This window comes from Dipodomys ordii, unplaced genomic scaffold (genome assembly GCF_000151885.1).
Source record: "Dipodomys ordii isolate 6190 unplaced genomic scaffold, Dord_2.0 Scaffold6, whole genome shotgun sequence".
Lineage (NCBI taxonomy): Eukaryota > Metazoa > Chordata > Mammalia > Rodentia > Heteromyidae > Dipodomys > Dipodomys ordii.
The window spans coordinates 13,562,436-13,576,863 of NW_012267222.1; the positions used below are offsets into that span (position 1 = coordinate 13,562,436).

The 14,428-nt window shown below is 48.2% G+C and overlaps 1 protein-coding gene across 1 annotated transcript in view; it reads right to left on the reverse strand.

Annotated features, from left to right (window-relative positions):
- Nucleotides 1-800: 800 nt before the first annotated feature.
- The window catches only part of Nipal3 (NIPA-like domain containing 3), a 34,152-nt gene continuing 20,524 nt past the window's right edge, over nucleotides 801-14,428 (reverse strand). The window contains exons 8-11 of the mRNA XM_013035336.1: nucleotides 13,174-13,262; nucleotides 11,695-11,758; nucleotides 8,630-8,724; nucleotides 801-3,960 (exon numbers count right to left, since the gene is read on the reverse strand). Coding sequence (XP_012890790.1) covers nucleotides 3,764-3,960; nucleotides 8,630-8,724; nucleotides 11,695-11,758; nucleotides 13,174-13,262 — 445 coding nt within the window. The 3' untranslated portion in view covers nucleotides 801-3,763. The remainder of the gene's footprint in view (nucleotides 3,961-8,629; nucleotides 8,725-11,694; nucleotides 11,759-13,173; nucleotides 13,263-14,428) is intronic.

Here is a 14,428-nt window from a genome sequence, read left to right on the forward strand (position 1 = left end):
GAGAATCTGCTTTCAGCCACTGTAGAAAAACAAAAGTAAGTGTTCAGTTCAGCCTAAGGTGAATCATGGCCACCTCTAGGTCTATCCAGTTAATACAACACCCACTCACTCTGTGTGGAAGCATAACCTTAATTAAAATGAAAAAAATCCAGACCCTGGCTCACACGGGCCACATTTGAAGTGTGGGCCTGTATGGGAGCTGCTATGGCAGGCAGCTCAGACCTTGGGCATTTCCATCACCACAGAAAATCCCGCGAGAAGCCGTGTTCAAGGTAATGGTCCTCTAGACCTAGTGTTCTCCATAGCTAGTATTTCTAGTGCATTCTAGAAAAACAGTAGCCAGACAGAAGACTCACACTCAACAAGTACCGCATGGATAGACTTTAATTAAATATCACTTCATAACGTTATTTGCACACACTTTTGAAAAATAAGACGTGCCATGTTAGTTGTGATGTCCACAAAATAGAAGTATCCACACAGAATATGCTTTAAAGTGACTTCATTTACACAGCTTCTCAGAGAAACACACAAACCACTCTTGTCTGTCAGCTTGCACTGAACCAGATTTGGAGTTCACCAAGTTACCAGGCTGGGGATGGCCGTGTCCACAGAATGCCCATCTGCATAGGGTCCTGAAGCTGGCTGATTCCATTGGGAGAGCAATGGCGACGCCAGGCCTCCTCTCCTTACCCAGCATTGGATTCCACACTGAGCTCTTCCCTGAGTAGCCCAAAGCTTACAGAGGGCACCATCAGGCTGCAGCTTCCTGGGGGGGGGGAGTTGCTTGTTGGGGGGGAGGCTGGTGCCCTGCCCCTGCCTACACTAATTCTAATGTCTAATGTTCTAATTTGAAAACCCAGAATCCTAGGATATAAAACAAGAAGAGCTGCTGGGGTGGAAGACCAGAGAACAATTAAAGTTGAACCTAAGTCTGATGACTCTGAGGTGGAGACTTTCCATTTTACACTGCTTGGAGTATTTGAGATGGCTTGGGTACCTGGGCCGAGGATCAGGGTGTGTGACACTGTCCTTCCATAGTCCTCACAGCTCATGCTGTCTTGTCATGAGTTAAGACTCTCCATGTATGCCTGGGGTCAAAGGCCAGGAAAATTAAGCCAGTCTGAACTCTGTGGATCTAGCTCTCAGCTATTCCCTGGACACCCTAGAGACCTGCCCAACCTCCACTTTGGGGACTGTCACCCAGCCTTGTGCTCAGCTCTTGGTGGTACAGCTCTGCAGGATGAAGCCTCTGTCCCCAACCTGAAGGCAGGTAAGCTGCCCTAGCCAGTGGCGGTTCCTGGGTGCTGTGGTCCCCTTGATCTGCAGCATGCCTGAAGTTACAGTGCAGGGCGGGGCTGCCCACTCAGCTGGCCAAAGCCACATGCCCACAGCAACCCAGGAAAGGGCTCAGGAAGGCTGCGAGCAGAAATTGTCCCATCACTACTACTGGCCACCAGGGTTAACACAGCTAAAATGTCCCTGCTCATCTTGTTTTTGCCCTCCCTCCCCTCTCTTCAGTCTTAGGGGGAAAAAATCACTAGAGAAATGAGTAGCTGAATAGCAGCACAACCTGATTCAATCCTAGGCTTGGAGCTTGACCATGAGAGGCACCTCATAACTCATTTTTTCCCCCACAAGAGCTCCTTTCCAACAGGGGCTGATCCTGTCATCTCTTCCGCATGAACCATGCGGGCTCCTACGCCTTATACACTCCACTTTAAACGCTGCCAGGTATCTAAGCCGCTCTGTGGTTTGGCTTCTACCACTCTTTCTGTCCTATCTTGGTGCCTTTCCTAATGCTGGTCCCTCTGCTGTGTGTGTGTGCTCACGAGTGCACACTCATGCACACACCTATGTGATCACCCTATTCTCTGCTTTGCTCAGATCTTCACATTTGCCAATGTCTGTGAATAGGCTCAGCGCCCAGCCTTTGGCAGGACCTCCAGTGCTGTCCTTTTTTCTCCACTCTTATACTTCACACCTATGGTAGCCCACCCTGCAGGAGATTTCTGGGTATCTGTGCTTCGCCTGGAGCTAGGGAGCCATATCATAGGTTTGAGTTTTACCCTCCAATTTCTTAACACATAGTAATAAGTGATAACCCATCCTAAGAGGGGCAATCATTGTCCATTGCTTTCTTAGGCAACAGAGGACAAAATACAAAAGTGGTTAAGAGAAGATATGGAAGTAGGCATCACAGGTAGCAGATGGCAGAGATCTGGAGTCAGGTAAGGAGTCGGTATAGAGTGCAAGGCATGAAGATGAGAGACTTACGCGGACACTGGGCTGTTAACACTGTTGTCTGGCCTAGTATATATACAGACTACCTAGGGAAGCAGGGGGCGTGGCTCTGAGGTGAGTGGAGAAATGCCACAGGTCCCATAGGTCTGTTCGACTTGCCCAGAGGATCCAGAGGACATAGAATGGGGGACTTTAACTTTCTGGCAGGGGTGGGTGGGCCTCTTGGGGTTTTGGTGGCTATGTTTTTCCTTTAGTAGGCTTCTGACCGGGGTGAGATCTTGGGATGCCTGCTAGTTAAGAATGCAGATTCCTAGGCTGCAGCCCTGTCCTCCTAGGCCTCATCTCTACAGTTAGGGTGAGAAATCTGCATTCTAAATAAACTCCCGAGAGGGAGGAACTGTATGTATAAAGTTTGCAAACCTTTACCTGCCATCTCCCAAAACATACCATCAGTCTAGAGGAAGACAATGCTGGGCACACACACGGGCACCGTGTGTTGGAGCCGAGGAGGCTGACAATCTCCGCCGATTCCAGCAAAATGAACCCGTGGCTCGTTTGGTTTGTGTAAGTTTGTAAAGGGGATGCTCAAGGATGGGAAGTGAGTGAGCTGTTTCTGAAGCAAGCACCCCAGGCTCTTCCCAAAAGAAAATGTGACTCAGCAAACAGCCGGAGCATCTGTGGACCCTTTGGTAAAGAATGGACAGAAAAGCCAAATATGGTGGTCCACACCAGCACTCAGGAGGCTGAGACAGGAGGATCATAAGTTTGAGGCCAACCTAGGCTACACAGAGAGCTCCAGGTTGGCATGAGAGAGACCCTATCTCAAAAAAAAATAGAGAGGAATGGACAAGATGGAAAGGGCCTACAGGGAACCTCTCTTATTCTTCCCTTCTCCTAACTTCCTTCTGGGGAGGGGAGTAATCAAGTAGTTCTCACAGGGCCAGAGCCAAGTTAGTTTTCAGGGTAGAACCAATAAAAACACACTGCACATGTCTTCCCTGGGAGGCAGATGCTCACTGCCAAGCGGCCAGTGATTGCACATCCCGCTCAGCGTTGGCCCACAGTGCCAGGCAAAGGGCGGGGAGAAGATAGCGTGGACACGGGATTGTGGATGACACAGGTGGAGACAGGCATGCATGTGAGGTGGAGGAAGATGGCGGCAGTGGAGGTCTGTAGTCTTCCTCTGGAGTTGAGGATCTCCACCTGGCCTCAGCTCTCAAGACCATGGCAACCTTTAGCCTGGGAGGCTCGGCAACCTCACAGCTTCAAACCCCATCAGGGCTGCGACACCTGCCACTTTCAGACTGCCTTCCTTCTCCCCATTTGAAATTTCCAAGACCAAGTTAACACATCTTTTGCCAGGGACAAAGATTTCCCAAGACCTCCTTCCGCAGAGTTCTTGGTTGAAAAACCTGACTTGAAAGGCAAGTCTGAAGGTCAAGAATGAAAGGGGAGACCTATTATTGGGCTGGCCCAGCCAGTTAGAAACCAAGGGAAGGAGAGCTGGGCTCATGGTGGTTCATTCCTTCTTGGTGTGCTCCAGGACCCGGTAGGGAACAGGGGTGCTCCTGGAGCCATGTTCTTCTTGCATGACTGGCAGTGTGGCAGGAGCGTAGATCTCAGAAATGCTGTCGTTGTTTTCCAGGGCCCCATAGGAAAAAGAAGCTTTGAGGTCAGGCTGGACGGTCATCCCTTTGTCGTGCATGCTTTGCATACCTGAAATGAAATCCATTTCCCAATGGGTCATTATCTGTGAAGGAAGCCAAGAGGCTACACTTTCCTCTATTTTGTCATGGATCAATCAGAGCTTGGGGGCTGATCACGTGCACTATCAATTTCCTGGATGCTTCGGATTGAAAAGAGAACATCTATAACTAGTTCCTAGAAATTTTACAGTCGCTAAGCAACAGGGATACATCTCCAGGAGATAGGCACGCAGACCAGCCAGGATGAAATGGGAATGTATGTTTGGACCCCTGGGTAGAATGAAAGGGGCACTGTGCTTTGGGATGTGGTAGATGCCAATGCTTTACTATGGAATAACTCAGGATCTGAAAGGTTTATGCTGTGGAGAAAGGAAGGTGACTTTTGTAGTCAGGAAACCTGAGCAACGTGCTCAGAGAGAAGCCTTGACCTTTAACATGAACATCCCTGGTCCACCTTTGGGTGAGGTGTGATCTTGCTCACATGATCATTGAGGAGAATGAGGCAGCCGGAGGGTAACATAGCAGACATCACCCAGTGTAGCCTGTACCAGGACTCCACTTCTGGAAGCTTAAACTCTGCAGCTTGTAGACTGAACTGGAATGCCTCTTTACACACTTGCACTCAATCCCCAAGCTAACCTTGTGTCACCATCCCCATTTTCTGGTTAAGAAAACAGAGATTCAGAGCTGGAGCTAGTGGCACATACCTGGAAAATCTTAGCTACTCAGAAGGCTGAGATCTAAGGATTATAGTTCAAAATCACACTGGGCATGGAAATCTGTGAGACTCTTATTCCCAATTAACCACCAAAAAGTTGGAAGTGGAGCTATGGTTCAAGTGGTAGACACTATTGAACAAATGAGGTCAGGGATAGGGCCTATGCCCTAAGTTCAAGTCACAGGACTATCAAAAGAGAGAGAGAGAGAGAGAGAGAGATCTAGAAGGGCTGGGGGCATAGCCCAGTGGTAGAGTGCTTGCCTACATGCACTTGCCCTGGGCTCCATCCCCGGCAACACTAACAAAAACAACCCTCCCTCCAAACCAACCAACCAGATGAAACTCCTCAGAGATTCACAGAGGGCCAAGGTCACACAGCAGAGGCAGCTGGGATGCAATGCCAGTCTGTGCTCTCATGCGTGCTACAGTGGGGTGGGAAGATCCATTTGGGGAAGGCCCCGTGTCTCCATGTGGCACAAGACTCAGCTGGAAGTTAACTGAAGGCCACAGTGTAAGTGTCTGTGGAGCCAGGCACCGGTGGCTGACTCCTGTAATCCTTGCTACTCAGGAGGCTGAGATCTGAGGATTGCAGTTCAAAGCCAGCCAGGGCAGGAAAGTCCATAGGACTCTTATCAACAAGCAGCCACCAAAAAGTTGGAACTGGAACTGTGACTCAGTGGAAGAACGTGAGCCTTGAGCCAAAAAGCTGAGGGACAGAGCCCAGGCCTGTCTATGATTGGACTAGGGTGTGGCATAAGTGGTAGAGGGCCTGCCTAAGAAATGTGAGGCCCTGAGTTCAAACACCAATAACACACACACACACACACACATACACACACACACATGCACACACACGCACACACACACAGACGCGCGCGCACACACACACGCACGCGCTCGCACACACACACACACACACAGTCTGTGCTTAAGAATTTGAGGATGGGTATAGGAGACAAGGTGGAAGATATCATGACCAAGTGTTGTCATTTTGTCATTATTCTCTGACCAAAGACTGCTAAGAATACTCTGGAGCCTGTCAGAGGTGGTGTTCCCAGCTCACTGCAATGACATACAGCCCTTGGAGCCATGGGGAACATGATGAGGGGTGACTTGGGATGGGATTTGGGCTTGGTCTGGGATGTGGGACAGGGTTCAATGAGGTGAAGCTATACTTTGGGTTTGCTGCTGTCAGAAAGCAAGGATTCTTTTGTACCTGGATCTTTTTTCTTGCCAGTACTGGGACTGAACTCAGGACTTTTAAGTGCTTACTGGGCTATTTTGTTCACAGCTGGCACTCCACCACTTAAGCCATGCTTCCAGTCCAGATTTTGGTGGTTAAATGGAGATGAATCTCTCCAGTTTGTCTGCCCAAACCAGCTTTGAACCTTGATTCTCAGATCTCAGCCTTCCGAGTAGCTAGGATTGTAGGCATCAGCCACTTGTGCCTCGTTGGTTGGTACCTGGAATCTTAAGTCTTTCTCTAGAAGATTCAATAGACTCAAGCTGAGGCTGGAAAAGCAGCAGCCATCTCCACGTAAGCCAAAGTGAGAGATGGCTGCTCTTTCTTGGGACTTGGACAATGTTCAGGTGTGACCTGTGCTGAGCCTGACAACAGAACGGCCCTGTGTGTGGTGAGCCATCCCAGTCAGAGTGGCCTTGGCTGCAGCTGGGGTTCTGTGAAATGACTCTACTCAGGTGGAGAGCAGCAGAGCCAGCAAGGGCCAGGCAGCTGGAGATGGATGGGGAGGCTGCTTTTCTCTTGCTTGTGTTTAAGAAGGCTTCCGACGCAAACCTCTGAATTGCTGCATGTGAATTTGGAAACTCTGAAGACCTCATGAAAAGCAGCTACTGGTCAGTCCTGGTGATACCAATGTAGGCAGACACTGGTCAGTTCAGGCATGACCAGGGAAACCAAAAGGACTGCAAGAATGCTCTAAGCTCAGAGCCCAATGCTTTTCTTCTGCACGTGCCGCCTGGCACCAGGTCAAACAGATCGATGTTGAAAATGTTCCAAGTTTTTATTTTTTTAAGCAAAAAGGAAGTGCAATCAGATTTAACCAGGCATCTACCAGGTCCCAGACACTGTGCAAGAGCTTGAAAGAAGGAATTACAATTTAGGATGAGGATGAGCGGCCTTGGGAGGTCGCACAGCGAGCAGGTGGCAGAGCTGGGATTTGAACCCAGGTCATCTGAACTCCAAGTCCACGCACGCTCGTCACGGTACAGGATACCTATTTATTCAGAAGTGTCCTGACAACCACCACCACCACAGGGCAGGGCCTCTAGATTTCTAGATGTCCTTTCCCACTGGTCTAAAGGTACAACAAGAAAACCAAGAGCCACACTCACAAACAGGCCACAGCATGTTGGTGTCTAAGATTACCTGAGGTTACCTTCTATTGGCCACTAGAAAACAGGTCTGTATATATGTGGACATATATACAGATATTTGTATAGATACACACAGTTGATAAACACACACAAAAGCACATATACGTACACATACTTGCACACACAGAGTTGACACCTCACCTATCTGGAATTCAGCTATCCAGCGCCCTCATCTATTCCGGAACACAGCCGAGAAACAAGGAAGTAAGCAGAAAAGGCATCTCAGCAGCCAGATTAGATGTTCAGACGACGTCCATGCACTACAGCCCAGGCCCTTTCACTCCTAGGCCAAGCCTCATTCGTGTTGGGTTTATCCAGCATTTGAATAAATTGGGCCAAATGAAAAGACTTAAGGAGTTGTTACAGTCAGGCAGGCTGCTCACAGCAAGGACAGACAATAGCTTACCGGCACAAGAGGAGGAGGAGATACTGTAAAAAGGGGATAATAAGCTACCACTGTGGAGGCCATCTAATACGAGAGCACCTCGGTCAATCCCAAGAACACGCTTGCCTTCTGCCACTGCAGCCGGGAGCTGCTCCTGAGTCCTGCACAACTGTGTCGTCCACGTATTTGTATTTCCAGCTTTAGATGGGATCAATGAAGACTGAGTGATTACTTTTGGGAAAGAGTTTTGTCTTACATATTTAAAATAAAGATGAATTTTGCGCGATCACTGGTGATCTGTAGAAACTGACCTTGGCAGACCCAGCCGGGGACTGGGCTGGTCTTTCCTGATCTGCATCTTATTTATTTATTTATTTATTTATCTATCTGTTGTAGGGTTTAAGCTCAGGGCCTGGGCACCATTCCTGAGCTCTTTGGCCCAAGGCTAGCACTCTACCACTTTGAACCACATTGCCACTTCCTTTTTTTTTTTTGGTGGTTAACTGGAGATGAATGTCTCAGGGACTTTCCTGCCTGGGTTGGTTTCAAACTGGGATTCTTTACACCTCAGCCTCCTGAGCAGCTACGGTTACAGGTGTGAGCCACCAGTGCCTGGAGATCCGTGTACCTTTCAGGCTGGCCAGACATTCTCTAGTGGGACCTGTCTCCATCTCACACCAAACTGGGGCAGACAGCTTTACTTTCTTACTGTCACTGTTGGGGCTTAAAAGCATCTGAGCTGGTGCTCTTCAGTGTGAGCCCTTAACTCCCTGGATAATTAGAACAACCCACTCCCTTGGTGGGATCAGGGAGTGAGGTTATCTTGTTTGAATTTCACCCATTGTACCAGATGACTGGAGTTTTCCATTTGCAGCCACTCAGCCTGCTGGGGAGATTACAGCACATCCAGTGTGAACCAGGATGTTCTTTAAAAGATCCCGAGACAGACATAGGAACTGGCAAGAGGTGCTCAAAACCAACCGAGGTGCCTCAGCCATTGCCTCCTCTTTTGCACAATGAAATTCAAAAACAAGAAAAAGGACAGGGAGAGAGACGGGATCACACCACAGCAGCGAGGCACATCTTTCCCACATCATGCCCCGCCCCCTGTCTCCATGACAACTGGAAGTGGCAGTCATTGTACTTGGGCCGCCAGCTGGGCATGTGGGGTTTTAACATTACCTGGCATGGCGTCCATGGAAATATAGGGCTCAAATGGAATGGCCTTCTTCCTGTTCCGTGTGATCAGGAAGACACCCAAGAAGGCGATGAGACACCTGAGATACAGAGGTGGATAAGAGAGGGAAAGAAATAAGGCCAGGAAGAAGGAAAGGGGATTTGCAGCCACAGGGGGAAGGGACAAGTTAAAAAACAAAAGGGGGGGAGGGTTGGGGCAGCCCTGAGACCCTATAGGACCTGAGGCCAGCGGGCAGTGGATACTAGGGGGTAACAGACCCCACCTGTAGTCCTCAGACCTGTGAGCAGAATGAGTAAGATTCTGAGGTCAAGGGCTCAAAGTTCTTCCACATCTACTCCGGCAGTGTTTTCAATATCACCTTGAAAAATGTTTGATTTAAATTAAAAATGGCTTGTTTGTTTTTTTAAATTCAGGTAACGGTGGTTCACATCTGTAATTAAAGCTATTCAGGAGGCTGAGATCTAGGGGATCGAGGTTGAAGCCAGGCTGGGCAGAAAAAGGACAAAAGATTCCCTGTCTTAATTAGCCAGCAAAAGACTGGACTAGAGCCCTGGCTCAAGAGGTAGAGCAATATAAACAAGTTTGAAGCCCTGAGTTCAAGCCCCAATACAAGAAGCTAAATAAGGGGCCGGGAAGGTGGCTCAGTGGTAGAGCACTTGCCTTGCATTCATGAGGCCCTGGGTTCGATTCTTCAGCACCGCATAAGCAAAAAAAAGAAAAAAGCCAGAAGTGGTGCTGTGGCTCAAGTGGTAGAGTGCTAGCCTTGAGCTGAAGAGCTGAGGAACAGCGCCCAGGCCCAGAGTTCAGGCCCCACAACCTGACCAAAAAAAAAAACCAGTGTTCATCCCACACGACCACCTAAATAAATAAATGAATAAATAAATTCAATCACTGCAGAAGTATAAATAAGTAAAACTTGAAAAGCCCCCATCCAGTTTTCCTTCTTTCAGATTATTTTTTGTTTTTGTTTTCCTTTGCCTTATATAAACAAGAAAGCATCCAAAAACTGAGGTATAATTTATATGTAAAAAAATGTAAAGATTGCTGGGCTCACGCCTGTTATCCTAGCTATGCAGGAGGCTGAGATCTGAGGATTGTGGTTTAAAGCCAGCCTTGGCAGAAAAGTTTGTGAGACTCTTATCTCCAATAAACTAAACCACAGCAAAACAAAAAAAACAGGTGGAGGTGTGGCTCAAGTGGTAAAGCATTAGCCTTGAGCAAGGAACTCACGGGGACCTGAGTTCAAAGGTCAGGACTGGCAAACACACACACACACAAAGTAAAAAATTTAAGTGCATAGATGGATACATTTTGCTTGTGTTTCCACTTTGTGTGCCAGTCCTAGGTCTTGAACTCAGAGCCAGGGTACTGTCCCTGCGCTTCTTTTTTGCTCAAGGCTAGCACTCTACCATTTGAGCCACAGCACAACTCCAGCCTTTTCTGTTTATATGGTACTAAGGAATAGAACCCAGGGCTTTATGCATGCTAGGCAAGCGCTTTACCATTAAGCCACATTCCCAGCCCTTTGTGTTTCCACATTTGTAACCACCTCCCCAGAAGGTTGTCTCATTGTGTCCTAATTCATGCCAGGCCACTGGGAGGGAGACCTACCTGATTTTTTTCATCACAGGTTAGATTTGTCTGGTCTCAAATTATAAAGTAATTTTTTTTTTCAGTTGTGAGGCTTGAACTCTAGGCCTGGGTGCTGTCCCTGCACTCTTCAGCTCAAGGCTAGCACTCTACCACTTGAACCACAGCACCACTGGTTTTCTGGTAGTTAATTGGAGATAAGAGTCTCACGGACATTCCTGCCCAGGCTGGCTTTGAACCATGATCCTCAGATCTCAGCCTCCTAAATAGCTAGGATTATTAGTGTGAGCCATCGGCACCTGGTTTATGAGGTAAATTTTACATAAGGGTATCTGTTGTTGTACAGCCAGGGTTTTCCCATGGAGCTCAGCTTGGCCTAAGTAGTTGATTAGTTCTAATTGTTGTACAGAATCCATTGTCTGAATATTCTATTTTTTTCATTGTTTTATTGATATTTAGGTTGCTTCAAATTTGGGCCATTATACACAAATCTATTATAAATACTCGTGTCTGAGTCCTTTTGTCAGTGCACACACTCAATTCTTTTGTGTAAGAAGGCAGAAAGAAGTAGGATTTCTGGATCAGTGCATCGGCCACATGTTAGCAAGATGCTTGTAACTTTTCTCATTTAATGTATCCTGGACATGGTTCTGTCACTATCTACAGGCCAGCTTCCATTTTTCAAAATGGTGGCATGGCATTTTTCATGACGTTCGCGTCCCACAGCTGATTTATCCTGTGTTCTATTTAGGTTGATTCTGATTGTGAATGTACGCAACTGAGTTAAAGGTTCATAAATAACCTCATCCATAAATGCGGTAGCATCAATGTTTTTTCAAGCCAAATGATTGTAAGTAGGATTGATTATAGTCAATTTAATGGAGATCAAGAAGAAGCTCCTTTAAATTTTTCATTCATGCTGACAAATTGTTCCTCGCACGACCACACTGCAGATTGGAATGGGGTCTCTCCCATCCATGTGGGATATAATCACTCTTCTTAGTGTTTATAAGATGTCGGAGTCTTAGGCAATGTGTCTAAATGAGGTGTTTTAGAAATGACAAGGAGGGGCTGGGAAGTTGGCTCAGTGGTAGAGCTCTTGCCTTGCATGCCTGAGGCCCTGGGTTCGATTCCTCAGCACCACATAAGCAAAAAAAAAAAGGCGGAATTGGCGCTGTGGCTCAAGTGGTAGAGCACTAGCCTTGAGCTGAAGAGCTGAGGGAGAGTGCTCAGGCCCAGAGTTCAGGCCCCACAACCCGGACCAAAAAAAAAAAAAAGAAATGACAAGGAGATTAAAGCCTCAAAAGCGATGCGAGGTGGGAGCACGGTGTGTACCTCTGGGGACACAGCCCCCCAGCCGCCTCTAGTGATACAGGGAGAGGGAATAGCTGGTATTAATTCTCCACACCTGTCCCCAGCTGGCTCGAGCACCAGGACCAGGCAGGCAGGCAGGACTCACCCCAGGGCAAACATGCAGATGTGCAGCACATCCTCCCCAATGAAGTCCAGGTAAAAGATGGCGCCTGTGCAGCAAGGAACAGAGAAGGTGGGTGAGCAGTTTCCAGGTCACTGGCTCGCCAGGCCCACTAGGCTTCGGCTACGTTCTTCCCTGCAGGGAACCACTGACCAAATGTAGTATGACAGTAGAACATGAGAAGGACAGACTGAAAACCATTTGGAGGGACAGGCAGGCTCCCACGCCTCACCTTAGGCTCCTCTTGTCTACATCTTTTTATATTTCTTTCTTTCAGTCAGTTGTGGGGCTTGAACTCAGGGCCTGGGTACTGTCCCTTTGCTCAAAGCTAGCGTACTACCACTTTGAGCCATAGCTCCACTTCTGGTTTTTGGGTGGTTAGCTGGAGATAAAAGAGTTTCAAGGACTTTCCTGCCCAGGTTGGCTTTGAACTGTGATCCTCAGATCTCAGCCTCCAGAGTAGCTAAGATTACAAGCATGAGCCACTAGCGGCTAGCTCTTTCCTGATCAAGGCTCTTGTTCATGACTTAGTTTAGCTTCCAGCTGCCTGGGTCAGTGTCCCCCTTGAGCCCTGGCGCTGCGCCCAGCACAGCCCTGGGGGGCCATGTGGAACAGTTGTCCTTCCTGAGGACAAGAACAGAACACCACCACCTGAGCACTCAGTGTCACAAGCCAGGCCTCTTGAGATGCCTGAGATCTGATCAAACCTTTACTCAGGAGATTTTCACTCATTGTCATTTAAGAAACAAGGTGGCAGGTGCCTGTAGCTCCAGATACTCTGGAGGCTGAGACAGGAGGCTCACAGGAGCCTAGAAGTTCAAATCTAGCCTGGGCAACATAGTGAGCTTCCATAAACAAAGGAATAAATAGATAAACAACCAAATGCAACAAACATAATGATATGCTTATAGCCTCTGAAGTCATTTCAGAAAGAAACTTAAAAAAAATACAAAAATCAACACTCTTGGGGTGGGGTGGGGTAGAAGACTGGGGACTGACTACCACTGATCACCTACTGAGCACCTGCAAGTGGCTCATGCTTCAGGTACTTTCTATATAGAAAAATGACATAGAATGACTCGTGGTCATTCGGCTAGTAGAGGCTGTGGAGCTAGCAGATAATGACCAAAATTGCTGGAGAAACTTTGCCCAGGATCCAGAAACCGTATAAAGCAGGGGACATTTGGATTGTACACATCGCCAGTTATTACTCCCGTCTTAGGAATGTGGAATCAAGGCTCAAAGAGGTGAAGGAACTTTCCCAGAGCCATACAGCTAGTATGCACCAGTGCTGGGAAGCAAGCCCGAATCTCTCAGGCCTTAAGTCCTGCATCCTCTCCATGAATCAGCAGAACCAGGCAGTAGAGTGGGCCAAAGGACAGAGGCAGACCCCACCCCTCACCTGGGGCACAAGGTCCTACTGCTAAGGCAGAAGACGGAAATCCAGTGACCTGCCACCCTTACCGGCTGTGATGGCCACGGTGGTGGACAGGATGTAGCCCACGCTGGCAATCAGGGAAGAGTCATAGATCTGTGAGGCTTGACTTAGAAACCTGCAACATGCAACACACAGTGCTCAGGTCAATGGGCTGTGGGGACAGCAGAAGGCTGAGGGGAAAGCCACAAAGATGGGCTTGGCTTGCAGTGTGAAGTGGAGGCACAAAGGTGGTTCCTGGTTTTATAAGACGTTTTTGTCTTGTTTACAGGGTACTGAGCACCTGAGGTCTGGGTTCCACCTGCCCTCCCCACACCTGCCTTCAATCACATGGCTCTGACCCCCTGAATGCTCTTCTCCTCTCCCTGGACCCTCAGCCCACTAAATACAGCCACTCCTGGGTCTGGCTCACAATCCAGACATTCTCTTATTTCTACCTGGCCCACCATTGTGATTACTTCCTTAAAACATGATCTGCCTAATTAAAAAATAATGTGATCACTGCAATAAAAATTGGAGAAAGATGGGGCTGGGAAGGTGGCTCAGTGGTAGAGCACTTGCCTTGCATCCATGAGGCCCCGGGTTTGATTCCTCAGCACCACATAAGCAAAAAGCTGGAAGTGGCGCTGTGGCTCAAGTGGTAGAGTGCTAGCCTTGAGCTGAAGAGCTAAGGGACAGTGCCCAGGCCCAGAGTTCAGGCCCCACGACCGGAACCCCCAAAAAAAATTTGGAAAAAGAAAGCTGGGCACCAGCAGCTCACGCCTATAATCCTAGCTACTCAGGAGGCTGAGATCTAAGGATCTCGTTTCAAAGCCAGCCTGGGCAGGTACATCTAGAAAACAGGAAGTGGCGCTGTGGCTCAAGTGGTAGAACGCTTACTTTGAGCTGAAGAACTGAGGAACAGCGCCCAGGCCCAGAGTTCAATCCCCATGACTGACAAAAAAAAGGAAAAAGAAGATGAAAATAATTTCTAATCTCTGCAGGCATGATGGAAACTACCTTAATGTGGGAACAGATTCTTTGCCCTTCTCCAGGTGGCATTCAGCTTGATACTTCATAGCTGCTCACTTTGTCTCTTTATGGATTTATTGTGCCCCCAGCTGCAGGACCACAAGTCTCTTTTGAGGACAAAGACCAGAGCCCTGTGAGCCAAGGATGGATGATTGGGAGATGAGAAGTTTCTAGGAGGTAGCAGGCCCCCTGGTCTCCTGAGTGAACCCAGAACTCTACACAGAACTGTGTACTTGGCAGGGCTCCCAAGTATGTCTGCAATTTTGTCCCAGT